The sequence below is a fragment of the Pelodiscus sinensis genome, chromosome 14 (genome assembly GCF_049634645.1).
Source record: "Pelodiscus sinensis isolate JC-2024 chromosome 14, ASM4963464v1, whole genome shotgun sequence".
Lineage (NCBI taxonomy): Eukaryota > Metazoa > Chordata > Testudines > Trionychidae > Pelodiscus > Pelodiscus sinensis.
In genome coordinates, this window is record NC_134724.1 from 38,684,879 (window position 1) to 38,708,873 (window position 23,995).

The following is a 23,995-nucleotide window of genomic DNA, read 5'->3' on the forward strand; positions in this document are numbered from 1 at the left end:
GCTGGGGACAGACTATAAAACCAGAGCTGAGCGGGAGCAGGCCAGATGCGCTGCCAAGCTCCAGAGGAGGCGGGTCCGACCATGCTGCCCTTGAAGGTTGGGTTGCCAGGCCCTGAAGACTGGGCTGGACCTGTCTGACCTGAGCCCATGGACGTACTGCCAGCACCTTTGTCCCGGCAGAACAGATGTGGAGCCAGCTAGACCCCTGGGGACCAGGAAGCTGCTGACCTAGGGCTGGCGGAGGCCAGGATCCCTGCCGGCCCAGTGGCAGCCCACGCAGCTGCTGTCAGGCCCTGGTCTGGGATGCAGTGGGGTGTGTGGGCCTGTGCCCCCCCCACCTCGGGTGGCAGGTTCCCCCTGTAGAGAGCACCCCTGTGCCAGCGAGGAGACCAACCCCCGCTCAGCCGGCAGACAGGCTGGCGCTGTTCCCTGGGTAACGGCCTGCGCGCTGCCGTGCCCTGGCCGTGGCTCTCCGCTGCTGCTCGTCCTGGGCCGGGACCAAGCCCCACCCCTTTGTACGGCCGCTCTGCTGCCCCCCGGCGGCGCACGGACTTCACGAGGGCCTGCCCTGCTATAAATGGCTGCTCGGCCTGTCTCAGGCCCAGCCCTGCACTACCCCCAGGGCTCTGTTGGCTGCCCGACCTGCGTCCTTAATGGACTGGGGCCAGGCCTGGACCCTCCCCCACCAAAGAGGGCCCTGCAGCTTGGCCTCCCTCCAGCTTGGGACCAGGACACCAGGCTTGCAGCAGCCTTGGCCACTTGAGCTAGACCGCGGGTGGGCAATAATCTTGGGGGGAGGGCACCTCACAAATTTTGGCAGTGGTCATGGGCTGACCCAGAAAGGGCGGGGCTTCGGGTGGAAGGGGCGGGGCCGAGACCTTTGCTTGGCCTGGGGTCCCTGTCCTAACTTCCGGCCAGTGGAAGGGGCCTGGAGCAGGGGGGAGAGGGCCGGGCTGGGCTGGTCTCCTCGCAGAGTTGTCTGTGGGGGATGCTTGGAATTCACAGGACCTGGCTGCAGCTCCCAGCCCCGCTGCTCACCAGCATCTGGCAGCCGCTCGGCAGGCACAAGCCCTTTGAACAGAAGCAGTTGCAAGGGGTCGTGCGTCCCTGGCTCCCCGGCAATGCGCTAGGGCAGGGAGGAGTGGGGGAGCCCCCGGATTTGACTCGCTCGCCTCTGCGTACAGGCCCGAGTGCCGGTGACACATAGTCACTGAGGGTACGTCTAAACTACACGCCTCCGTCGACGGAGGCATGTAGATTTGTGTATTCGAAAAAGGGAAATGAAGCCGCGATTAAAATAATCGCCGCTTCATTTACATTTACATGGCTGCCGCGCTGAGCCAACAAACAGCTGATCAGCTGATTGTCCGCTCAGCGCGCTAGTCTGGACGCTCCCCTGCCGACATCCAAGCCCTTTGTCGGCAGCCCCGGTAAACCTCATCCCACGAGGAATAACGGGGCTGCCGACAAAGGGCTTTGATGTCGGCAGGGGAGCGTCCAGACAAACAGCTGATCAGCTGTTTGTCGGCTCAGCGTGGCAGCCATGTAAATTTAAATGAAGCGGTGATTATTTAAATCGCCGCTTCATTTCCCTTTGCCTATCTGTCTAATCTACATGGCTCTGTCGATGGAGGCATGTAGTCTAGACACAGCCTGAGAATCCTGCTTACAGCAGCTCCATTGACAAAGATGCAGCCCTTTTGGCAGCCTTTCACAAGCGGCGTGCTGAGCTGTAACAGGCCCTCTCTCCCCCAAGCAGGGCAGCTGGCACTGACTTGCTGCTCCTACCCCTCCAGCAGACACCCCCCCCCAGCTCCTCCCCTCCCCCCAGCGTGCCAGGAAACAACCTCTTGCAGCCCCCACTCAGGTATGGGGGGGGGGGGCGCAGGATTGTCTGGGAAGCCTCCAGTGGCAAAAGGAAGGGGAAGGGTGCATGAGAAATCAGGACCGGAGGCGGACAGCCCCCTCGGCCAATGGCAGAGGCTCCAGGTCAGCCTGAGGCACTGGGCGGGGAGGGGTGACTGGAGCCCCCCTGAATTGTCCCAAAGGTGCACGCAGCCTAGCCCCGCAGTGCGAGGGGCTGGGGGGGAGCAGCCCGGCCCGGGGGGAGGACGGGGGTGACACAAGCCAGGACAGGACAGGACAGAGGCTCGCGGGACGGGGCAGGCGGGAGGCGAACAGGGCGCCCCGGGGCTGTGCTGGGCCCGGCCCTGCCCCCGTCCCAGCGAGCGGGCGGCGCTTGGGCCGATACACCAGGCAGCGGGGGTCAGGCCGGAGCGGAGCCCCAGGCACGGGGGGAGCGACCCGCGAGGGGCCCGCAGGTGCGGGCAGGGGGCACCCGACGGCGGCAGATGCCGGGAGCGCCCGGGGCGAATCTGGCCCGACGCGCGCGCAGAACGCGGGGCCGAGGGGCGCTAGTGGCCGGCGCACGGGGCACGGAGCCCGGGGCCGCGGCAGCCGGAGGAAGGGGCTGGTACGAGCGGCCTCTCCGGCCGTGGCGCCCCTTGAGCCCCCCGGGGGAGCCGGGGTGCGGGCAGGGCCCGACGGGCGGGAGGCGCCACGTTCCTGCGAGCGGAGAGCGAAGGGGCGGCCGGTCCCGGGGCTGTGGCCCGGCTGTAGGGACCAGTGGCCCGGGGAGGTGCCGTGCGGACACCCGGGCAGGGCTGAACACGGGGGGGAGGGGGGACCAGGATCCGGCCCCGCGGGCGGGGACCCAGAGCCGGGGCAGCCAGCGGGCCGGGCGGGGGTGTCGCTGGGGCCCCTCTCCCCGGCGGCTGCGCTTCGCGTGCCCCGCCCGGAGTCCCGCTCGCCGGCCCGGGGCCGCCCCCCAGCCAATCCGGGAGCGGCGAGATCCGCCCGCCCCGGACCCCGCTGCAAGGCCCTGCCCTGCCCCCTCGCCGCCGGGGAAGCGCCCGGCCTGCCGCCGCCAGCCCGCAGGGTGAGTGCCGGGCAGTGGGGCTGCCCCTGCCTGCCGGGGGGGGGGCGGAGCACCCCGGGGGGAGCGGGGCCCGGGGGCGCTGCAGGCTCGGGCACGTCGCGGGGAGCGGGCTGGGCAGCTGCGGGCCGGAGGGAGCGGGCGAGCTGGGCGGGGGCGGGGGTCCCGCGGCTCTGGGCCGGGCTGCGTTGGTTCCGGCCCCCGCCTGGAGGGAGCAGCCTCCGGGCCCGGGAAGGGCTGTTGCGCCCCAGCCCTTTGTGGGGCCGGCTGGAGGCTGCGGCAGGCGCATGGCGGGGCCGGGGGCAGGGCCCCCTTCCAGCCGCTCCACAGCGCCCTCTGCCAGCTGGCTCCCGCGTGGGGAAGGGGCAGCTCCAGCCAGCTCCCCCGCCCAGGGCTGGGCACCCTGGCCCAGACCGCGAGCCCACGGCGAGGCGCCGGCGGGTTAAAACGGGCCGTGCCCGCCGCGTTTGGTTTCCTCTAAGAGCCACTCGTGGCACAGATGGCGCTTGGCAGGCCCGTGGGAAGAGGGGGCGGGGACTCCAGTTCTCCCCCCTCCTTGGTGCGCTCCACGATTGCTGAGTTGCGGTTCGTTGTTTTGTTGCAGTCAAATGCACATCTGGCCCGGTGGCTTGGCACAAGGGCATCGTGCCTGTCCCACTAGGGATGGAAAGGAGAGTGGGCTGTCCCAGCAGCACATGGTGTCGGATAGTCCACAGGATAGTCGACTAGTCGCTCTGCCCCGTCCCGCCCCTCTCAAGTAAAGGCAGCAAGGTGGGGAGAAGAGGGAGGTTCTGAAAAGCGCCGTGTCTGTGCTGCACAGAGCCCAGGGTCAGCTGCGCCGCGCGGGCTGCTGCTTTGAATGCTGCTGCCAGGCTCCTCACGGCATTTCGTGCCACATGGAAACCTGGATCAGGTGGGACTCCCCATCCGACCGGGCTCAATGCAGTGCGGGTGCCAGCTTTGAAATGTACCAGAGTCCCCGGCGGGGGCTGCTGTGCGTTTCAGAGAGGCAGCGCTGATGGAGCCTGAGGCCAAGCACGGTACTTCCTGCTGCCTTGGGTCCAGCTTTGAGATGCACAGCAGCCCCCGCTGGGGACTCTCGTACATTTCAAAGGCGGAACGCGGACGTGCCTATCGACTAGTCAAGTAGTCGATGCCACTCGACTAGTAAATTAATCGTTACTTAACATCCCTACTGCGTACCCCTTGGCAAGGCGTGTGCGTACACACTGTCCTATGCCCTGGTCTGCAGGAAATGTACCCCTTCACTTACAGATAATAGATTTGTAAGGCCCAGCTAGATCCCTTTTGTCTGGAACTAGAGTAAAGAACAGAATTGTCAGATGCATCAATGAACATAACTTTGGGGGAAAAGTCGACATGGTTTCTGTAGAGGGAAATCCTGCATCACCAATCTACTAGAATTCTTTGAGGGGGTCAACAAGCTTGTGGACTTAGTGTACTTGGATTTCCAGAAAGCCTTTGACAAAGTCCCTCACCAAAGGCTCCTAAGCAAAGTGAGCTGTCACGGGAGAGGAGGGAAGGGCCTCCCATGGACTGATAATATTGGTTGAAAGACAGGAAACAAAAGGTAGGACTAACCGGTCAGTTCTCAGAAGCAGTGAGGTAGCTAGTGGTGTCCTGCAGGGGTCTGTTCTGGGACCAATCCCATTCAACATATTCATAAAGGATCTGGAAAAGGGGGTAAACGGAGAGGTGGCAACATTTGTAGATGGATAAGTCCAAAGCAGACTGAGGCGTTTCAAAAAAGGATCTCACAGAACAAGACGACCGAGCAACAAACTGGCAGGAGAATTTCAATGTTGCTAAATGCAAAGTAATGCACACTATACATGGACGTAGGAACGGTCAGGGACTGATTTAGCTATAACCACTCGAGTGATCGTGGAGCCAGCGTGGCTGGTTCTCTGAAAACACCCACTCGATGTGCAGTGGCAGTCACAAAGCAAACCGAATATTAGGAATCCTTAAGAAAGGGATAGAGAATAGGACAGAAAATATCTGTACATCTGTGGTTCCCCAACGATAGCTTAGCATTGGACACGTGCAGGCCCAGGCTCCCGCGTACACCGAACGTGCAGCTGCGTAGGGACCGCGAAAGGTGGGGCCCCGCTGCGCTCCACATTGAGGAGTGCCCTATGCCGTGTATCCCTTGTGCTGGCTGAGGGCAGAGCCCGTTCAAGCAGCTCCAGTCCCCACCCGCTAGTCCCTGCTCCGCCTCTTGGCCCAGGAGGCCCAATCTCCCAGGCCCTGATCCGCTTCCCAACCCCGGCAGCCCACTCTCCCTGCCTCCTGCTCCACTGACCGCTCCAGTGGCCCAAGCCCTCGTTTCCACTCTGCCCCCGGCCCCAGTGGCCGAATCCCCCAGGGCCTCCCCCGCTGCTCTGCCCACGCCCGGTTTGGTGGCCCCCCTGCCATGGCCCCTGTTCCACGTACCCGCCCACAACTCTGCTTGGCTGCACTGCTTCCCCTTCCACCAGCCTCCCTGCCCTTTTGCTGTCCCTGCAGCCCTGCGCATAGCCCCACCCCCAGAACTGCTGCCCTCTCCCGGCAGGCTGGCTTGGCAGGTGCTGGGGCTCTGTAGGGCTCCCACATTCACAAGGGCAGCCCTGGAAAGAAGAGGGCAACAAAGATGAGCAGGGGTTTGGAACAGCTGCCCTGTGCGGAGGGAGCACCGAGACAGGGACTTCTCAGCTTGGAAAGCATCACCAAAGGGGTGGTTTGAGAGAGGTCCATAAAATCATGGCTGGTGTGGAGAAAGTGACTAAAGAAGAGTTATTTCCTCCTTCCCTTAACACAAGAGCTAGGGGGCACCAAATGAAATTAACAGGTTTCAAACTAAAGGAAGGTTTTCTTCACACAGCACAGAGTCAACCTGTGGAACTCCTTGCCAAAGGATGTAGCGAAGGCCAGGACTTTTAACAGGCTTAAAAAACAACTAGATAGATTCATGGAGGACAGGTCTGTCAAGGCTATTAGCCAGGACCAGCAGGGAGGGTGTCCCTGGCCTCTGTCAGAAGCTGGGAAGGGGGACGGAGGGATCACTCGGTGATTCCCTGCTCTGTTCACGCCCTCTGGGGCATCTGCTATTGGCCACCATGGGCAGCAAGGACCCAGGGCCGGAGGGACCTTTGGTCTGAGCCACTGGCCGTTCCTTTGTTCTTAGGCAGGTTCTTATCTGGTGTGACTGCCTGCATGCCGCAGGCCTGAGTTTACCCCGGGATGGGGGCAGATGTGTAAATGCATCAGTGCATGCGCATCTCTGCTGCACTTGTCTGCAGGGTACCAGCCTTCCCGGGGCCGGGTCGCCCGCAGCACCCTCCTGGCACTCCCCGAAGCGGGGTTTGTGTGACTGCCAAGGTGGCCTGTTTCTGGGCTGAGTGGCCGTGGGGAGCGTTCCCCAAGGGCCCTTTGGCCCCTCTGCTTCTCCTCACCCCTCCACAGATGCCATCGATGGGGGCATTGTGTACGCGGCACGCAGCAGTCAGCCCTGCCCGGGGCTTGGCCCGAGGTGCCCGGGTGACACTCAAAGAGCTCGAGACACAGACGCTCCATTCAGCCCCGGGATGCTCTCAGGGCTGACTGCCATGTCAAACGATTTGCCTCCTCGTCCGCTTATCCAAGGCCAGCTTCTGTGGCACCGGACGCAGCGGGGGGAGAGGCTCTGCCGGGGTGGGGCGGGTAAAACAGCGTCGGGGGGCTGAGCGTCCGGCCTGATAGGTCAGTGTTGGCTGCACACACTGGCCAGGGAGGCAAATGGAGCCCCTGGGCGGGGTACGCCTGCGGTCTGGATGTAGCCTCAGATGGGCCTGGGGCGATCTACAGCTTCTGCAGCATTCACTGCTCTGAGGTGAGCTGGCAAGTGACCCCCCAGAATGGCTCCTTCCCCATCCTGCGCGGAAGGAACAGCTGGGGAAACTGAGGCACAGAGCACGGCCATTACTTGCCTACGGCCGCCTGGTGGAAGAGATGGGGTCAGACCCCCAGTCCCGCCAGGCCTAAGTGAGTGCTCTCGCCCCAGCATGTTTGGGAGTCCTATGGGCTACTCCTGCAGGCTTATCCCGGTTCCCCTCCCCCACAGCCCCTGCCTGGGCTGCTGGATGCAATGGCAGTCCCCAGCTGTGACTCACTCTAGCCCCAGGACTGCTGAGTGGGATGTTCCCTGCTCCCCTTGGCTTGCTCACTTCCTGCCTCCCTGGGGCGGACGTTGGTTCCTTCCTCCCGGCTGTAGAAACAGCTGTGCTGCTCCCGAGGGGGCGTGAACCCAGCCCTGCCCCGGCTCCCCGCCCCGGATCCGCACTTGGAAGAGAAGCCAGGAGCCTGCGAAGGCCACAGGGCTCTTCCCCCCCCCAATGGCCTGGGAAGGGGAGCCAGCCCTGGAGAGCCCTGGCTGGCTGGTGCTGGGAGGCCATGCGGGCAGGGAGGCAGGAGAGACTCGCTCTGTTTCTGGAGCTGCCACTGGGTGACCACGGGCAAGAACGTCCATTCTCTGTGCCTCAGTTTCCCCACTGGTAAAATGGGGCTATGGCACCTTGGAAAGCGCTTTGAAACACACCATGGGGCTGCTGCGCAGCGGTCTGGCTTTTCCTTTCCGTCCCTGCCAGCCCGCGTGAGAGAGGAAACATTCAGCACTGGCGCTGCGCCATCTGGCCCCCTGTCGGTGCCAAAGGGCTGGTGCTGAGGCCATGCTGGGCGGGGGCTGTGAAAAGGGGTGCGCAGGAGCGGACGTGCCAACACAAAACGGTGAAATCTCTTCTGGACGGCCCGTGGGTGCTGCGCCCCCGGGGAAGCGTCCTGCAGTGACACCCCAGTGAGCCTGTTGCGTTTTGGGACCGTCACAGGGACCTGTGTCCACGTCCTCAGTCTGTGCCTTGGTTTCCCCTCCCCGCCTGTCTGCTCAAGCTGTCTGGGGCGGCGGTGCTCTCGCGGGGCGCAGCTGTAACTTGCCAGGGCACGGTAGGGAGCCCTCCTGCGGCAGGGCACGGTGCCCAACCTGCGGAGATTTGGGGGGCTCGGCCCTGGCTCCGTCTCTGATGTTTTGGCCAAGGTAGTTGCTGGTGCATGTACTGCGCCTGGCCCCATGGCAGCCTCGTCTTGGAGGGGGCCTGTGGATGTTACAGTCCTGGAAGGGGTCAGGGGCTGCCGTCCAGCGTGTCTTTGCTCTGCGGTCCTGTCAGCTGGGGGCATGCCGCAGCGATCATTCCAGCTCAGTGGAAAGGGAGACGCCAGAAACAGTCGGGAATGTCTGTCCCAGGGCAGGGCAGCTGCACGGTCAGCCGCTGGCCACCCGCTCCCGGCGCTGGCTGTGGCTGCTCATGGGCCGAGACCCGGAGACCAGTTGACGGGTAACCGGTGGGGCTGGCCCTGGCCGAGCGGGGGCTGGCACATTGAGAACAACCCTGGGAGCCCCCCAGGCAGGCAGGCCGCAGCATTTACAGGCCTCTGGCCGGGCACCCTGCAGCGGGACCCCGGGTGCTCGTCTCTGGGTGGATTTGCTGCCACTTGGCGGCCGGGCGCGCTGGGTGTCACCAGCTGCCCTCGCGGGCCCCGGGCTGGGTGACGAATGGGCCCGACGTTCCCTGGGCCTGCAGCGGGCGCAGCTCGAGCAGTGTTTGCAGAGGGCTGCCTGGGCGCGGGGCCGGCGGGCACCTGTGTGAAGCCAGGAGTGTGCCAGGCGGGTCGCGCATCAGCCCCAGCCATGACACAGGGGCTTGGCCAGGAGGGGGGGGAGACCAGGAGAGAGAAGTTGCCTCGGAGAGAACAGAGTTCTAACCCCTCCTCCCCCTCATCCCGGACCAGCAGCTCAGCTGAGCTCCTGCTTTGGCTTCTCCTGCCAAGTCTCTGGGAGCGACTGGGCAGGCTCCGGGCTGCTGGCTCGGGGTCTGCTACTGTGGCGGGCAGAGGAGCCCGCGCCCTGCTGCTCGCGGGTGCCGGAGGAAGGTGATGGAGCCAGGAAGGAGGCTGGCTCAGGCGCTCTGGCGGGCAGAACACCCCGCGCCCTGTTGTTCACGGGGGCAGGAGGAAGTGGTTGAGCTGGGAAGGAGGCTGCTGCTCCCCCTGCTCTCAGGCGCTGGAGGGAGCGTTTGGGGCACTGCTGCTTGCCCACGCTGAGCCAGACCCAGCTGCTGTGGGAAGTCCCGTTTGTTCCAGAGGAAACTGGCAGAGACTTTCCTGCAGGGCCAGGATCCCCTGAGGCCTGCTTGCCAGCCGGCCTGCCGAGGGGAGGACAAAGGGGGCAGCTGCCCCAGGGCTCGGTGATTCAAAGGAGCCAGGAGCGGCAGCAGCAGGAGCCTGTGCAGTGCGCTCTGGGTGGCACAGGGCTGGTGCCCTCAGTCCCGCCCCTTCTGCCTGAGGCCCCACCCCTTCCGGGAGCCCAGAGGCGCCCCCTCTTGGCCAGGTGCCAGCAGGGGGTTGGGACAGGATCTCTGCCATTGCCCTGCTCCGGGAAGCTGGGGGCTGGGCGCCCGGCCAGCTGATTGGCAGAGCCCCCAGCGCCGGCCGCCTGTGTCTCTGCTGGTGGTGCACATCTGCACAGGCCTCGGTGCACAGAAGAAAAATGTGTCCCGCACGTGGCTGGAAGAGCTTAGCCGGAAGGCGCGGAGCCGGAGTGCTCGCCTTGCCCCAGGAGCAGGGAACCTCTCGGGCCACGGCCCCCGCCCTGACTTGCAGCCCCTGCCTCTGGGTCCGGCCCGGCTCCAGACACGGCTCCTTGGGACCGGGCCAAGGGGCAGGACCAAGGAGCCTGGGGCCCACGGTTGCCCACCATGCTTTGCTCTCTGTGCCCTGCACATGGCTCCCGGGCCGACGCACTGCAGTCCCTGCGAGGTGCCGCAGGGGGTTGTCTCGGGCCGTGGGCCAGGCCGCTGGAGTGGCTAGAATCGTGGGGCGCCAGCCAGGGTGGGGGATGGGCTCCTTGTTCAGCAGACTCCCCGCGGAGCTGCCCCCCCCTCCAGTGCCCCTGCTGTCGGGGGGCCTGTGTTGATTGTCATCTCTCTCCAGCTCCGGGCAGCTGGTGCCAGAGGCGACTGCCTGGGCCCGTCCCCCTGACTGCCCACCGCGCTGACTCGCCCTGCCGCACAGATGCCCGGCCCATGGCTCCTGCTGGGCCTGCTGGCGCCTGCTCTGGCTGGTGAGTGGGGTTTGGGGGAGAGGGAGCACGACGCCGGCCCAGGCCAGCGGAGTCAGTGGGGCTGACAGGCAAGAGCAGGATCGGGCCCTTTCCCCACGGCGCGGGTGGGACGCAAGACCCGGCAGAGTCCCCCGGGTGGCCCTAGGGCAGGGGGAGAGGCGAGGTTGCCCAGCAGCTCAGCACGACTTGGCTGCCTCCTCTCCGGTGCAGCGATCCCTGAACAGAGCGCCCGGGCAGCCCGGCAGGTGGTGCACGTCTGCACGTGCCTGGGTGCACAGAGCAAGATTTATTCCGCAGCTCCTCCCCTGCAGCTCATCCTGGGAAGGGGCAGAGAGCAGTGACCAGCCCCCGGAAGGTGGAGAGGGGCCCTTGTGCAGCCCTCCCAGCCCCCAGGAGGAGCAGACGACAGGGACAGGGTGAATTGTTGGGCAGGCGATGGGGAGTTGTGGGGTGAGAACTTTGGCAGTAGGGATGAGATCGCCTTCCGCAGAACGCCGCCCCCCACGGCCGGGTGTGGGGCTGGCTCCCCTCCCGCAGAACGCCGCCCCCCGCGCCTGGGTGTGGGGCTGGCTCCCCCCCCGCAGAACGCCGCCCCCCGCGGCTGGGTGTGGGGCTGGTGTCAGCCATCATCAGACGGGCCACAGCGGAGTCTTTGGCTCCCAAAATGTGAGTTTTTCTCGTTAGAGCCTCATGCTTTGGGATCTCTTGGGGCTGGCGGTGCCGCTCCTGGGGCGTGAGGGTGGCCCCGGGCAGGGTGGCTCAGGGGGTGACCGATCCCACGCAGGCCCGTCCCTCTACTCTAGGAGAAGGCAGTGGGGCCCTGCCGGAGGGGCACTGGGCCTGTGGCTTCCTCGCTGGCCAGGGACTGCACTCGCAGGGGGTGGGCCCAGGGTCCGGCTGTTCCCTGCCATGGGTCCCGCGTGCCCCTCCGGAGCCGTGCCCCTGGCCGCGCAGCTCGGGGCTTGGGCCAGGCGGGTTTGTGTCTCGGCAGTGGGTGTCCCCAGCAGCCTGGCGGGGGGAGGGGAGTGGAGAGCGCATGCAGGGAGTGAGAGCAGGGGAGCCCAGAAGGGCCGGGGCCAGGGCAGCCCACCCCGAGTGCCACCTGGACCATGGTGCCCCCGCGCCCAGACTCACGGCAGCGTGGTGCTCCGGCAGCTCTGCAAGGGGCTGGGCCCCTCGGCCGCCTCCCGTCGGCAGGTGACGGGGGCAGGGCCCGTGTTCCCAGACGCGGTGTAAGGCCGGTGGCATGTGGCCCGGAGGGGGCGGGGGATGGAGGATGGATAGAGACGCTGCGGGCTCCATCTCGTGTCGGAGGAGCCACGGGGCTTTGCTCCAGCCCGGTGCCTGCCCCCGGGGGCTCAGAATCCAGTGTCATCGTCCCCCCCCCCGAGCTGGGGTAATTTTCTGGTTTTGCTTTATCCTGAGACATCTTGTGAGGGGTCCTGGCCCCCGGGTGCCGAGACGCCGCGGAGCCCCCGACTCGGCCAGCCCGGGCCCCCTTTTCCTGCTCTTGCTGAGCCAGGCCTCCAGCCTCCACAGGCAAAACCCTCAGGCCAGGCCCCCGGCTGAGACGGAAGGTCTGTGCCGCTGGCCAGGCCCCTCCCCGCTGGAAACAAGCCGGGCTCCCTCGCAGGCCACCCGCCATCGAGTGCCCCCGTCCTGCTGCCGCCGGCCTGCCCAGCCCGCGCCGGGGTCTCTGCCACACCGCCCTGCCGGCCCCTTGCCCCGCCCATGGGCTTCGGCTGGCGGGAGCGGGGCGGCCTGGGTGCGGGGGCCAGGTCTCACTCGTGCCGTCTCCCCCCAGGCACGGTGGATATCCAGGTGCCCGAGGAGCCCGTGGTCGCCCTGTTCGGCCGGGACGCCGTCCTGCGCTGCTCCTTCGCGCCCGGTGCCGGCTTCCACCTGGCCCAGCTCAGCCTCATGTGGAAGAAAACGAGCCTCCACTCTGCCTTCGTAAGCAGCTAGCGGCCGGGCAGCGTGTTCCAGCCATGCTGCCCGGGAAGCCGGATTCGGGGGGGGGGCACCCACAACTGGGAAGCAGTTTATTTACCTCCCCGTTTCGTATCACAAGGAACGGGTCTCGTGGCTCCTCCCAGGTGCTTCCCTGGCCCAAGGTCCCTGCTGGAGGCAGCGTCGAGTTCCAGCTCTCGGGCCGGGAGGAGCCTGGCTCTTGCTACCAGGACTACGCTGGCTGCCCACAAATCCCTGTTTCTGTTCTCTGCTTCCACACTCCTGGCAGCTGACGGACACCAAGCAGCTGGTGCACAGCTTCGCCGAGGGGCGGGACCAGCTGGCCGACCAGGGCAGCGGCTACGCCAACCGCACGGCGCTCTTCTATGAGGAGCTGCCCCAGGGCAACGTCTCGCTGCTGCTGCAGCGGGTGCAGATCGCCGACGAGGGCACCTTCACCTGCTTCGTCCGGGTCCAGGACTACAGCAGCGCGGCCGTGACGCTGCAGGTGGCCGGTGAGGCGGGGCGGGGCTCGCTGTGGGGAGAGGCCGGGGCGGAGCCGTCACCTGGCCTGACCCCAGGCTCCCCTAGCTGTCCGGTGTCCTATCCCCTCGCCTCTGCCCTCCCCAGAGCCCTGGGTGTCCCCATCCCTCCTGCTCTGTCCTGTCCCTGTCCCCCCCCCCCGCTCTGTCCCGCCCCCGTCCCCATCCCTCCCGCTCTGTCCCGCCCCCGTCCCCATCCCTCCCGCTCTGTCCCGCCCCCGTCTCTCTCCATCTTCCTCCCGCCCCCGTCTCCCTCCCCCTCCGTCCCACCGCCCGTCTCCCTCCCCCTCCATCCCGCCCCGTCTCTCTCCCCCTCCGTCCCGCCACCCATCTCCCTCCCTCTCTGTCCTGCTCCCGTCCCCATCCCTCTCGCTCCGTCCCGCCACCATCTCCCTCCCCCTCCGTCCCGCCGCCCATCTCCCTCTCGCCCCGTCTCCCTCCCCCTCCATCCCGCCACCTATCTCCCTCCCCCTCCGTCCCGCCGCCCGTCTCCCTCCCCCCTCTGCCAGAACCTAGCCACAGGCGGGACTGGGGGGCTGTGCTGGGTTTTGTGATTCTCAGGGCTGAGCCTGTCCCCTAAATCCAACCCCTCTGCCAGGTCTGGGTAGGGTCTGGCATGGGGCTCCCAGCCCCCCTGAGCTTGGGCCTGTGTCTGGCCCCTCCTGCTGTGCACCTGTGCGGGGATCCCCTCGCCATGCTATGGGGGCAGGGACCAGCTACGTTCTCTGGGGAGTCCGTGTGCCCTCCCTCCCCCTCCCCCGGGCTACCCACCCTCGCCCCTGGGATCCTGCGTGGAGTCCACAAGCCAGCCCAGCGCCACGAGCCTGGCGGGGATGCAGTGGGGCAGCCGGTCCGTGAGCCTGCGCTGCCCCTTGGCCGGCCCTGCCTCCGATGGGCGAGACGCGCTGGGGCGGGAGGGGTCGTTCTCCCCCAGCTCGTTAGAGAGAACAGGCGTTGGGTGGGGGGTGGGGCCGAAGTCCAGCCAGGGGGCTCAGAGGGGCTGCAGGCTCCGCGCTTTGCCTGCTGGTCTGTGAAGCCCTGTGGGGCTCCTGCAGCTCCCCAGGCCCATGGCCTCCCAGCAGAGTGTTGTGGGGCAGCGGTGCCCCATGCTGCACAGGGGGGAGGGGGGCACGGGCCCCCCGGGCGCTGGCTTGGCCCGAGGAGGCCGTGGGGCAGGAAGCGCCCTCTGGCCGGCTGGCTCACTTGCCTGGTGCCCAACCCGCCCCTCTCTCCCTTGCAGCCTTGTATTCCAAGCCCAGCCTGAACCTGGAGCCCAGCAAGGGCCTGAAGCCAGGGGACCTGGTGGCCCTGACCTGCCACGCGGCCCACGGCTACCCTGCGGCCACGGTGCTCTGGCAGGACGGGCACGGCCACAACCTCACGGAGAACGTCACCACCTCGCAGGTGGCCAACGGGGACGGGCTGTTCGCGCTGCGGAGCGTCCTGCGGGTGGCGGTGGAGCCCCAGAGCACCTACTCCTGCCTGGTGCGCAACCCCCTGCTGCGGCAGGAGGCCCACGCCTCCGTCACCATCACCGGTGAGCCAGCAGCGCGGGGCGGGGCACCCAGGCTGCAGCGCCCCCGGTGGAACCGGGCCGGTCGGCCCCTAGACACCGCGAGCCCCCGGCCCCTGGTCTGCCCGCCTTTCCCAGGCTCCCTTGGACAGGACCAACGCTGGCCAGCCCATCCAGCCAGGCCCGTCCCTTGGCCCCTGCCTGGCTCCACGCCGTGAGGCAGGGCCCTCGCCGGCTGGGGGTCTCTGCTGTGCTGGGGGCAGGGCCCTCGCTGGCTGGGGGGGTCTCTGCTGTGCCAGGGGCAGGGCCCTTGCCGGCTGGGGGGTCTCTTCTGTGCCAGGGGCAGGGCCCTCGCCAGCTGGGGGGGTCTATGCTGTACTGGAGGCAGGGCTTTGCCGGCCAGGGGGGTCTCTGCTGGGAGCCGCTGCCCTCACACGCCTTGCTCAGCTGGCTCGCTGGGAGTTGGCAGCTGCTAGTGCCCGGGTTGCAGGCTGGTGCCCCAGATGGGGGCCCCCTGCTTGAGTGGTGCCCTGGCACGAGCAGGGTCTGTGCTGGCCCGGGGCGGGGCGGGCAGGCCGGGCTGTGGAAGCCGCATGGCCGTGAGCAGCCCGGGAGGCAGGCAGGGTCTCGCTCCGCGGTGGGAGCCGGTGACTCGCCTGCCGGGCGCTGGGAGAGCAGCAGCTGGAGCCCAGATCCCTGTGCCAAGGCCGCCGCCCTGCTGAGCCGCCCTCCCAGCGATTCCTTCCCCGCCGCAGCGCTCGGCTCCAGCGACCCGCCCGGGATTGTGCAGAGCAAGCGATTTGCATCACACGTCCCCGGCCGCGCAGCCGGAGGGCGAGACCTGAGCGGCCGGGGGCTGGGAGCGGCTCTTGGAGAAGCGCAGCTCCCGCCTGGCCTTGCGTGTGGCTGCGCGTCCCTGGCGGGGCCGAGGAGTCTGGGCTCTGAGTCCGTGGCTGCCCCGCTGCCCCTGCAGCCTGGTGCCAGCTGGGAGTCTGCTGGGCTGAGGCGGTGGGCCCTGCGGGTAACTGGTTGGGGAGATCAGCCTGCTCTCCTAAGGCCCCAGCTCTGGGCTGCCCTTGGCCTTGGCACTCGGCACCAGCCGGCATCACGCCCTCCTGGCAGGGCGGGCGGGGGGAGGGATAAAGTCAGACCCCCCCCCCTTTGCCCAGGGCTCCTTCGCCGGGGTGGGAGGTGCTGCAGGGATGCCCGCTCGGCTCCACACACTCTGCGCCGTGGAGACAGGCCCAGACTTGGGCCGCCCCTTGCTCCAGCTCCTTGGGGCACCGAGGTGCTGGCCTGGCTGCTGACTCCCTCACGGGGGCCCACGGAGCCCCTGTCCCGCCAGGCGCCCTCGGGCAGCGCGAAGCCAGGCGGAGCGCGCTCGGCCCACCACTGACCATGGGGCCATGTCCTCCCTGCAGGCCAGCACCTCGCCTTCCCGGCCGTGGCCCTCTGGGTGACCGTGGGCCTGGCCGTCTGCATCCTGGGGCTGCTGGGAGCCCTGGCCTACGTGTGCCGGAAGAAAATTCGCCAGAGCTGCAGGGAGGAGGAGCAGAGCGGCGGTAAGGGCCCGCAGACGCTCGGGGGCGACGCGGTGGGGGGCGCGGGCACAGAGCCCCTTGGGATCTAGGGCAGGAGCACGCTGGGCCCGGGGCTCCCTGCGGAGCCGGCCGGGTGGAGAGGCGAGCGCTCTGCCGCGGGGCGGGGCAGGCCGGAGGGAGTGGTGCTGGGGCTAGGCAGGGGTGGGTGCGCACGTCGGAAGCAGCTAGAGGCGCCACGTGCGCGTTTCGCCGCCGCCGCCTTCAGCCAGGAGCTGCCTCTGGTGGCAGGTGGTGGCGGGGGCTGGCTCGGAGCGACTGGGGCGGGGACGAACGGGCCGCACGAGCCTGTTCTCTGCAGGCTCGTGCGGCTCCAGCTCCCAACGCGCCCACAGCCCGCCCCGCGCGTCCCGGCCGCTCCCCCCCACAGATGTCCCAGCCGCCCCCCCGGCGTGTCCCAGCTGCTCCCCCCCACAGACATCCCAGCCGCTCCCCCCCCACAGACGTCCCAGCCGCTCCCCCCTGACGTGTCCCAGCCGCTCTGCCCCCCTGGCGTGTCCCAGCCGCCCTCCCCCCTACAGACGTCCCAGCCGCCCTCCCCCCGACGTGTCCCAGCCGCCCCCCCCACAGACGTCCCAGCCGCCCCCCCACAGACATCCCAGCCGCTCCCCCCCACAGACGTCCCAGCCGCCCCCCCACAGACGTCCCAGCCGCTCCCCCCCCACAGACGTCCCAGCCGCTCCCCCCCACAGACGTCCCAGCCGCTCCCTCCCACATGTCCCAGACGCTCCCCCCCCCCACAGACGTCCCAGCCACTCCCCCCCCCACAGACGTCCCAGATGCTCCACGTCCCAATCGCTCTCTCGCGCATCCCAGCCCCCTGAATCAAAACCGGCCTGGGTCTGTCCACACTCACGGCACTCACTCCTGGTTTGCTGTCTCTACCAACCCACTGCAGAGTGGCGACGGGGGGGGGGGGGGGGGGGGGTTTGTCCTGCTGCTGGACCTGCCCCGGATCCTCGGCTTGGCAGGGGAGGCTGGGGATGGCGGCTCAGCAGGGGAGCGAGGGGCCCCAGAGGCCTGCTGGGCTGCCCGGGAGAGGGCCCCTCCCTGTGGCCGACTGGAGAACAGGCAGTGACGCGTGGGCCCGGCAGCTAGTCCGGCCAGCGTGGGGCAGCAGGGCAGGCGGGTGTGGGGGCTGCCTCCCTGCAGAGCCCTGAGCCCCCCCACACGGCGTTGCCGACAGGCCTGCCCACCGGAGCCAGAGCAGCTGCTGGCACCAGTAGTGGGGCTTTTCTCGCCTGCGGCGCTCCTGCCACTAGGGGGCAGTGGTGCGCTCGCGACGCCGTCGCTGGGGTAAGACGCCCGCCTGCGCCATCGAACGGGCGAGCCGGGCCGCGGGGGGGGGCAGTGGGGGAGCTGGGCTTGTATCCCACTGCCGCTGGGGCGTGGACACGTCGACGGCCGGCCCAGAGGGGAGAGAACCGGGGGCTGGTAGGGAAACCGGTCAGAATGCTGCCCGGGGGTCAGCACAGTCCCTGCCAGTGAACCCGCCGAGGGGACCTGTGCCTGGCCCCTGGGCTGCACGCTGAGCCGGGGTCAGCCTTGGGCGGGGCAGTGCGGTGTAGTGGGGGGAGCTGGGTTCCGTCCCTAGCTGTGATCCTTCGGGAAGTGGCCCCAGCTGCTTCGGGGCTGTCCGAGCTGTTCCTGCGCCGGCGGAGGCGTTGCTCGCTCCTGGGCCGGCACAGCAGGTTGTGGGGCTGGTTTTTCAGGCTGCGCTGCTGCTGCAGGAGTGGGGCTGAGGGAAGTGGCCCCAGGGTGTAACCCTCTGGCTGCGGTGCCCCCGTGAAACCCAGTGTGATGGCGCGTTGGGGGTCCCCCGTCTCCTGCACCCCGAAATGGCACAAACAGACTGCACCAGCCGGTGGAATAGAGGAAGTTTATTGCCTCTCCAGGATACAGCACAGCACAGATGTAATCTGGTCACAGAGCTGGGCTAGGATGCCTCAGGCCCCCTTGAGATGGGGGAGACTGGGCCCCTAAACTCCAGCCCCTTTCCCTAGCCTGTCTCCTCCATGCTCCCAGCCAGCCAGCAACTAACTAACCCTCTTCCAGCCCTGCCCCCCAGCCAGGGCAGCATTCCACCTCCCTTTGTTCCTCTCCATGGGGGGTGTCTGGCCATACTGGTTTGCATAGTGACTCATCCTGTTTTGCTGGGTCGTGGTACCCACGGCAGCCAGTGGGGGTTACCCCAGAGCCAGCAGCATAGAAACCAGCCAGGTACCCCCACTACGTCATACCCAGCTCCTGAGCTCTGCCCCAGGGAGCCGTCTCCTTCCCGCTCTGCCCGCTGCGCGGACGGGCACCTCCTCCCTAGGGCACAGACGCTCTGCCGGGGGGTCACTGGTCAGGGTTGCAGCTGGCCCATGGGAGACAGCGCGGTGGCCCCGGCCCAGAGGCTCACGACCCGCCTCTCGATCTGTTATGACCTCGCCCCGCCCGAGAGACTCCGCCTCCCAGAGGGGCGCAACGGGCCAGGCGGCCCAGGGAGCTCCCCACACGGGCGGTTCCTCCACCCCCCCCCATGGCTCAGCCGTGGCGCCGTCACTCACGGGTGCCACCGTGGGACGGGCAGGCAAGGCGCTGGCCGGAGACGCGGGTGCCACCGTGGGACGGGCAGGCAAGGCGCTGGCCGGAGACGCGGGTGCCACCGTGGGACGGGCAGGCAAGGCGCTGGCCGGAGACGCGGGTGCCACCGTGGGACAGGCAGGAAAGACGCTGGCCAGAGACGCTGGCCAGAGACGCTGGCCAGAGACGCTGGTGCGTCGTCCGGCTGCTTCCTTGCCCCTGCCTGCACGGCTCAGGGCTGGCGGGTGAATTGGAGCCCTGCCGATGGCTCGTGGAAAGTGTTTGAAGAGCCCGTTGCCCCCACGCTGAGTCTGCTCCCAGGCCTGGCTCTGCTCCGTGTCTCTGAGGGGCTTTCTGAGTGAAGCTGCACCTTCCGGCACCTGGAAAACCGCCGGCTTTGGCCTTCCCTCCTGTTTACCCTGTCCCGGTTCTGGAGCTGAGGGGCTCCGGGTGCCCAGGCTGCCTCCCGGCGGGGAGCATTCGGCTGGTATTGCCCCCGTGGGACAGTGAGCAGGGCCAGGAGAGGGGGTGGGGAGGGCCTGGCCGGGGGTGAGGGGTGGCTCTGAGCCAGCCCAGCCCCATTGCTCGGGGATTTCACCTGCCTGTGGCTTGTTTTGCAGGGCTGGAGGAGCAGGACGAGGAGGGTGGAGAGCCCAAGACAGGTGGGTGAGATTCTCTGAGCCGGTTCGGGGTGGGGCTGAGGGCTGGATTTCACGTTGAGCCAGGGATGCTAAAGGAGACCAATGCGCATGCTGGGGGGCGGGGCCCTGTGTTTCCCCTCCAGCCTCTGGCATCTGTTCCAGAGGGGGGTGTGGTTCCTCCCTGCACCTTCCCTGCCTGGCTCCCCCTGCCTCCAGCGTAGGTGCCAGCTGTGGGGTTCCCCAGCAGAGCAGAGCGCCTGGTTGGAAAGGGACCCAGCGACTCCGGTAGCTTGGCTGCTAAACGTCTGATTGGCTGCAGTGGCCACGTCCGCAGGGCGCAGGCTCCTGGAAGCAGCTGGCGTGTCCTTTTGGTGCCACGGCAAGGGGGGGCCGGGGGTCTCTGTGCATATCAGCTTAAGCACTCAGTCGTGCAGCCGTTTAGGAGCACGTGCTCGCACGTGTACTCACGATGCATGAGCATGTGCACAGTTGTCCAGCATACAACGGTGCAAGCTGTTGCACACGTGCACACGCGTGGCATACACAGTGGTGCACGTGCTTGCACACATGGACTGTTGCCGACACACAGCGCTGTGTGACCGTGCCCAGGAGTGTCCCGCACACACGTGCCACCACAGCCAGGCCCACGCTGGGGCCTGTGCCCCCTGGCTGGACTCAGGCAGGATAAGCCGTGTTCTCTCGTGGCGCTGGCCTGTAATCAGATGAGTTAATTACGTGCCTGGTGACTCCCTTTATCTGCTCCCGGCACAACAGTCGCTGGGCTGTGGGCAGATCGGCTTGTGCCTGATCGCGCCGGCAGCCGCTGCGGGAGATCCAGGGGAGCTGGCACTGGAGGACTGGGAGGCTGATAAATGCCTGAACTGTTCAAGGGGGGGTTCCCCTGGCTCCTCCCCTCCCCCGCCCGGTCCTTGCTCCCGGGCCGCAGGCCAGCAGATCCGTTTCCATGTGCCCTCTCCGGCGCGGCGCGTAATTCCCGGGCGGCGGAGAGCTGGCAGCGCAGCCGGGCAGCAGTTTCCAGGGGGCGTCGCGGGGGGCTGCACGGGGCCCGGGAATTACTGGCCCTGCCTTATTGCCGGGAGGCCGCTTGTGAGCGGACACCAGGAGCGGCCCGCAGGAAGCCGTGTGCCGGCTGCAGCCCCCCGCTGCCTGTCTGGGGCCCTGGCAATGCCTGGCACCTGCAGCGCTCCGAGCCTGCCATGGCGGGGGGGCAGACTGGGCTTTCCGTTCCCCTCATCCAGAGGGGGGCCGGGTCGCTGCCCACTGCCAGCGAGCAGGCAGCCCCGCCACGGGCCCCCCACTGACCACCGGCAGCCCCTCGTTAGGAGACTCATTAGCGAGGCCCAGGACCAGGCAGACCCTGTTCTCCACACTCCAGCCTGGCGCTCGGGTTCCTAAGGGGGCGGCTTCGGGGGCTCGCGCGCTGCTGCCCCTCTTTGGGTGATCCCGCAGGACTCTGTGGCCCCCGGCTCCCTCATTCTGATTGGCTGGTCCACGCTGGGCTCTGCGGCCCTCCTCCACCCGTGCAGGGCTCTGCCCGCTGCCCTGGGAGCCAGCCAGGCTCACGCGGTGCAGGAGGGTGCAAAGCCGTCGGGGCGCTTGGCTCGCTGATCAGGGGCTGCTCACAGGCAGCGGGGACCCGGGCGGGGCTGCATCCCTGGGCATGGTGAAGCTGGGCCCAGTGTGGCCAGGGCCTGGCCGGAGTCTGACCCAATTCGCTCTCTTCCCCCGGCAGCTCTGCAGCCTCTGACGAGCCCGGAGAACAAGGAAGGTAGGTGGCATTTCGTCTGCCCCTGCGCCCTGGCAGGCAGACCCGCAGGCTTGTGCGCCATCGCCCCGCGCAGCCTGCTAGCCCCGCAGGGCTGCTGGAGGGCTGAGCTGGGGGTAGCGAAAAACGCCAGGGCCACGACCACCAGCTGGGGGCTCTGTGCCTCTGGGCGCTGGATGCTTGGCTCCCGCCCGTCGCTTAGTCTCTAGATCGGCCCAGCTCCGGGTGTGTGCAGCTTCTCCGGGTTCGGTGGCAGCTGGGTGTCCCCGCCGGGCCAGCTGGGAAGGGGTTCGGGGCGGCCAGATTAGATGCGGAGGCAGAGCCGGGGCCTCGGGGTTCTGGCCACCCCAGGCCGGTCCCCGCAGTTAATCCCATGCTGTCTGGCCGGTCGGAGGCTATAAGCGCTGGGCCTGCTTCTGCTCCCGCCTTCCCAGCGCAGCGCCCAGCAGGAGCAGAACTGGGCCGGTCTGTCTCCTTCCCGGTGCCGTGTCCCTGGGAGCACGTGCTGCCCGAGCAGGAGCCGCTCAGCGGGGGGATTGCAGTCTGGGCGGCCAGGGGCCAGCAGGGACAGGCTGGCCTCTAGAGCGGGACGACGCTCCCTGCCACCCCTGCTAGCCTGGGCTGGGAGGCTGAGGCCCTGCACAGCAGCCTCGATTAGCCGCGTGGCCGGCTGGCGGGGCCTGAGCCAGGGATCCCACCTCAAAGGGAGGGGCGCCACAAGCCGAGCAGCTGGCAGGAGCAGGCCGCTTGGGGGCGCCCGTTCTCGCTTGGCGAGAGTCCTGAAGGTGGCAGCGTGCCCAGGAGGGACAGCAGCAACCTGGGCAGCTTCCCCGCGGGGGCAGAGAGGAACGTGGCCTCCCTGGCACTAGCCGTGCTGAGAACCAGGCTCCGGCGCTGCTGGGGACCGGCTCTGGGCAGTGCCACGCACGTGGCGGTGGAGCCCCCGGCCTCACCACGAAAGGTGGCATCTGCTCACGGTCAGGAGAACCACCCGGGCCGGTCACGTGAGAGCTGCTCCTTTCCCAGGGCCCTGCGCGGCGCGCTTGGCGAGGCCTGGTGCTCGCAGGAGGCGCGCGACCTGATTTCTGCCCTCCCCTCCCTCTACAGGGCCGGAGAGCTGGCTTTCACCGCAGTCACACAGGGCTGCTCAGGTCGCCCCGCGTGGCTTGGTGTGGTTAGGGGCCTGGGTCAGTGCGACCTTTGAGTGCTGGCTGGGTGGGGCACCGTGGTGTGACAGCCCTGTCCCCCCCCACCACCCCCCGCTTCTGGAGAGCTTTGGGAGGCTGGAAGGACGCTGGGACTATCCCCATGTTCCAGATTGGTGACATTACGGGGAGGGAGCCTGGAATCGCTCGTGGGAGTCCTGCCCTGACCGCCGGAGCCAGGGCTCTTCCCTTGCCGGGGGCACAGTGCAGCCGCTCGCTCTATGGGAGAGCCCTGTCGAGGGGCCACGGATGGGCCGGGGGCTCCCCTGCACTAGGCCCCATTTCTCACCCCGGACCCCGCCCAGGGCAGCGGTTCCCTGCCATCCAGCGCCTGAGCCCCCGGGCCCGGCTCCGCTCCAGCTCTCCTTCACCATTGGTGGCTGGAGGGGGGGCAGGAGCGAGGGCTGGGCCGGGGGCTGGCGATTGGGAGCTTTTGTGGGGAACTGACAGTCTGAAGTGGTTTGTCCCGGTGCTGAGAGAGGAAACGGCGGCCCAGTAGCACGGGGAGGCGTAGGCTGGGTACCGCGCCCCACGGGGGCCAGGCGTGGCCGCAGTCGGGGCGCGCTGGAGGCCGGCGGGGGCCCTAGAAATGTGGGAACGCGAGGCACCCACAGCCCGGCCTGCCAGGCGGGGCGGCAGCTCACAACTGAGTTCCCTTTTCTGGCATTTGGCCTTTAAATGACAATTTGCATTTTTCTGTGGAAAATAGATGGAGCAGGTGAGAGCGTCCCCGGGACTAGCTCCCAATTTCCGCCCAAACCCGGCTGCCGCCGCAGTGTTCCCGCCAGTCCTGTCCCTCCCCAGCGCTCCCCCCGTGGCCGGGCCATGTGCCGACGGGCCCTGGGCGCCTGCCAGGCCAGGCTCGGTGGCGCTCGCTGCATCCCCTCCCCCGCCAGGCTCGGGGTGGGCCGTTCACCGCTCGTCTTTCGCTTTCAGGCAAGGAGCAGGAACTCGACTGAGGACGCGCCAGACGCCCAGGCCAGCCCCGGCTGGCTCCTGCAGGGGTGTCCTGGGGGAGACGCTGAGCATCCCTTCCCATGGGCCACCCCCGCCGCGTCCCTGGCCATGGAGGACGGCAGCTTCGGCCTGCGAGCGCCACTGGGGCACCCCGGGAGCCGGGCCTGGCCCTGTGCAGGGCGTGCTCCCTCGGGGGCTGGACACGCTTCATGCCCGGAGCCACGTCGCCCCGGCCTGCGCAGCCCAGAGGGGCCTGGGGCTCTACTGGCCCTGCCCGCAGGGAGCGCCTGCGCGAGGACCGGGCCAGGGCGGCGGCTCCTGCCGTTGAGGGAGCTTGTGCCCAGGTGTGGGCGCCGGGCGAGGCCAGTGCTGCCTGGCTGGCTAGCAGAGCGCCCACACCGGGTTGTGCTTTGAGGGCTGGTGCCCGTTCCCGGGGTGCTTTGGAACAGCTGGTCTGAACGCACACGCCGGGGGCTGCAGTCGGCCGTTCCGCCACTTCCTCCCTGCCGTGCCCTGAGCGGGGTCTGAGAGACGCCCTTCAGCAGTGTCGGGGCCGTACAGCCGGGCACGGCAAGGGGGCCAGGAAAGGGGCGAGCCGGAGAAGCTGCCCTCTCAGCACCCGCGGGAACCCAGGGCCAGCCCAGAGCCCGGTGCCAGCCCGGCTGCCCTGCTTCGCTCGAGCCCCGTGGCCCGTTCAGACGCCCGTAGCTCTCGGCCTGGCCCTGCGCAGCCCCATGGGTCTGGAACCCAGGTCTGCTTTGGGGTGTCCAGTTATTTAAATTCCAGAATCTGGAGTATTTTGTGCCTTGACTCGTCCAGCGTGGGGCTAAATAAACGCTTGGTTCTTTGGGACGAAGGCCCCGGCCCGGTGTGGCGTGTGCAGTGGCTTGGTGCGCAGGCCCAGCAGTGCGTGGGGCGTCACGGCCGCGCAGAGACCCGCGCTGTGATCAGCTGGGGCGCGCTGTCCCACCACTGATCTACCGGCCTGCTAGGGCCGCCGCCCCTCCCTGGGCAGGATGCAAGGGTCAGGCCTCAGCCCTTCAGAGGCAGCTCCACCCACATCCGCTGCCAGAGACCCTCAGCTGCCCCGTCCCGGCTGGTGGGTAGTGGAGAGGATGCTGCAAGGGCTCCCGGGCGCGAGGTGGGGGGC

At 67.9% G+C, this 23,995-nt stretch overlaps 1 protein-coding gene across 3 annotated transcripts; it reads left to right on the forward strand.

The window, feature by feature from the left end:
* Positions 1-1,907: 1,907 nt before the first annotated feature.
* CD276 (CD276 molecule) lies at positions 1,908-23,697 on the forward strand. Of its 3 annotated transcripts, none has more exons than XM_075897572.1 (9): positions 1,908-1,989; positions 9,956-10,085; positions 11,890-12,038; positions 12,325-12,550; positions 13,818-14,114; positions 15,512-15,652; positions 18,877-18,918; positions 20,651-20,686; positions 22,825-23,697. In XM_075897572.1, exons 2-9 carry the CDS (start codon positions 10,037-10,039, stop codon positions 22,845-22,847), a joined length of 963 nt encoding a protein of 320 aa, XP_075753687.1. In that variant the 5' UTR covers positions 1,908-1,989; positions 9,956-10,036; the 3' UTR covers positions 22,848-23,697. The 3 variants fall into 3 exon arrangements, with proteins under 3 accessions (XP_075753687.1, XP_075753688.1, XP_075753686.1); XM_075897573.1 differs by lacking the exon at positions 1,908-1,989 and adding an exon at positions 2,201-2,321; XM_075897571.1 differs by lacking the exon at positions 1,908-1,989 and adding an exon at positions 2,606-2,938.
* The last annotated feature ends 298 nt before the right edge of the window (positions 23,698-23,995 follow it).

Coding starts and splice junctions, on each gene's coding strand:
- CD276 (XM_075897572.1), top strand. CDS start 10,037: ATGCCCGGCCCATGGCTCCTGCTGGGCCTGCTGGCGCCTGCTCTGGCT. Junction 18,919..20,650: donor GGGTGGAGAGCCCAAGACAG/GTGGGTGAGATT, acceptor TTCCCCCGGCAG/CTCTGCAGCCTCTGACGAGC. Junction 20,687..22,824: donor GAGCCCGGAGAACAAGGAAG/GTAGGTGGCATT, acceptor TTTCGCTTTCAG/GCAAGGAGCAGGAACTCGAC.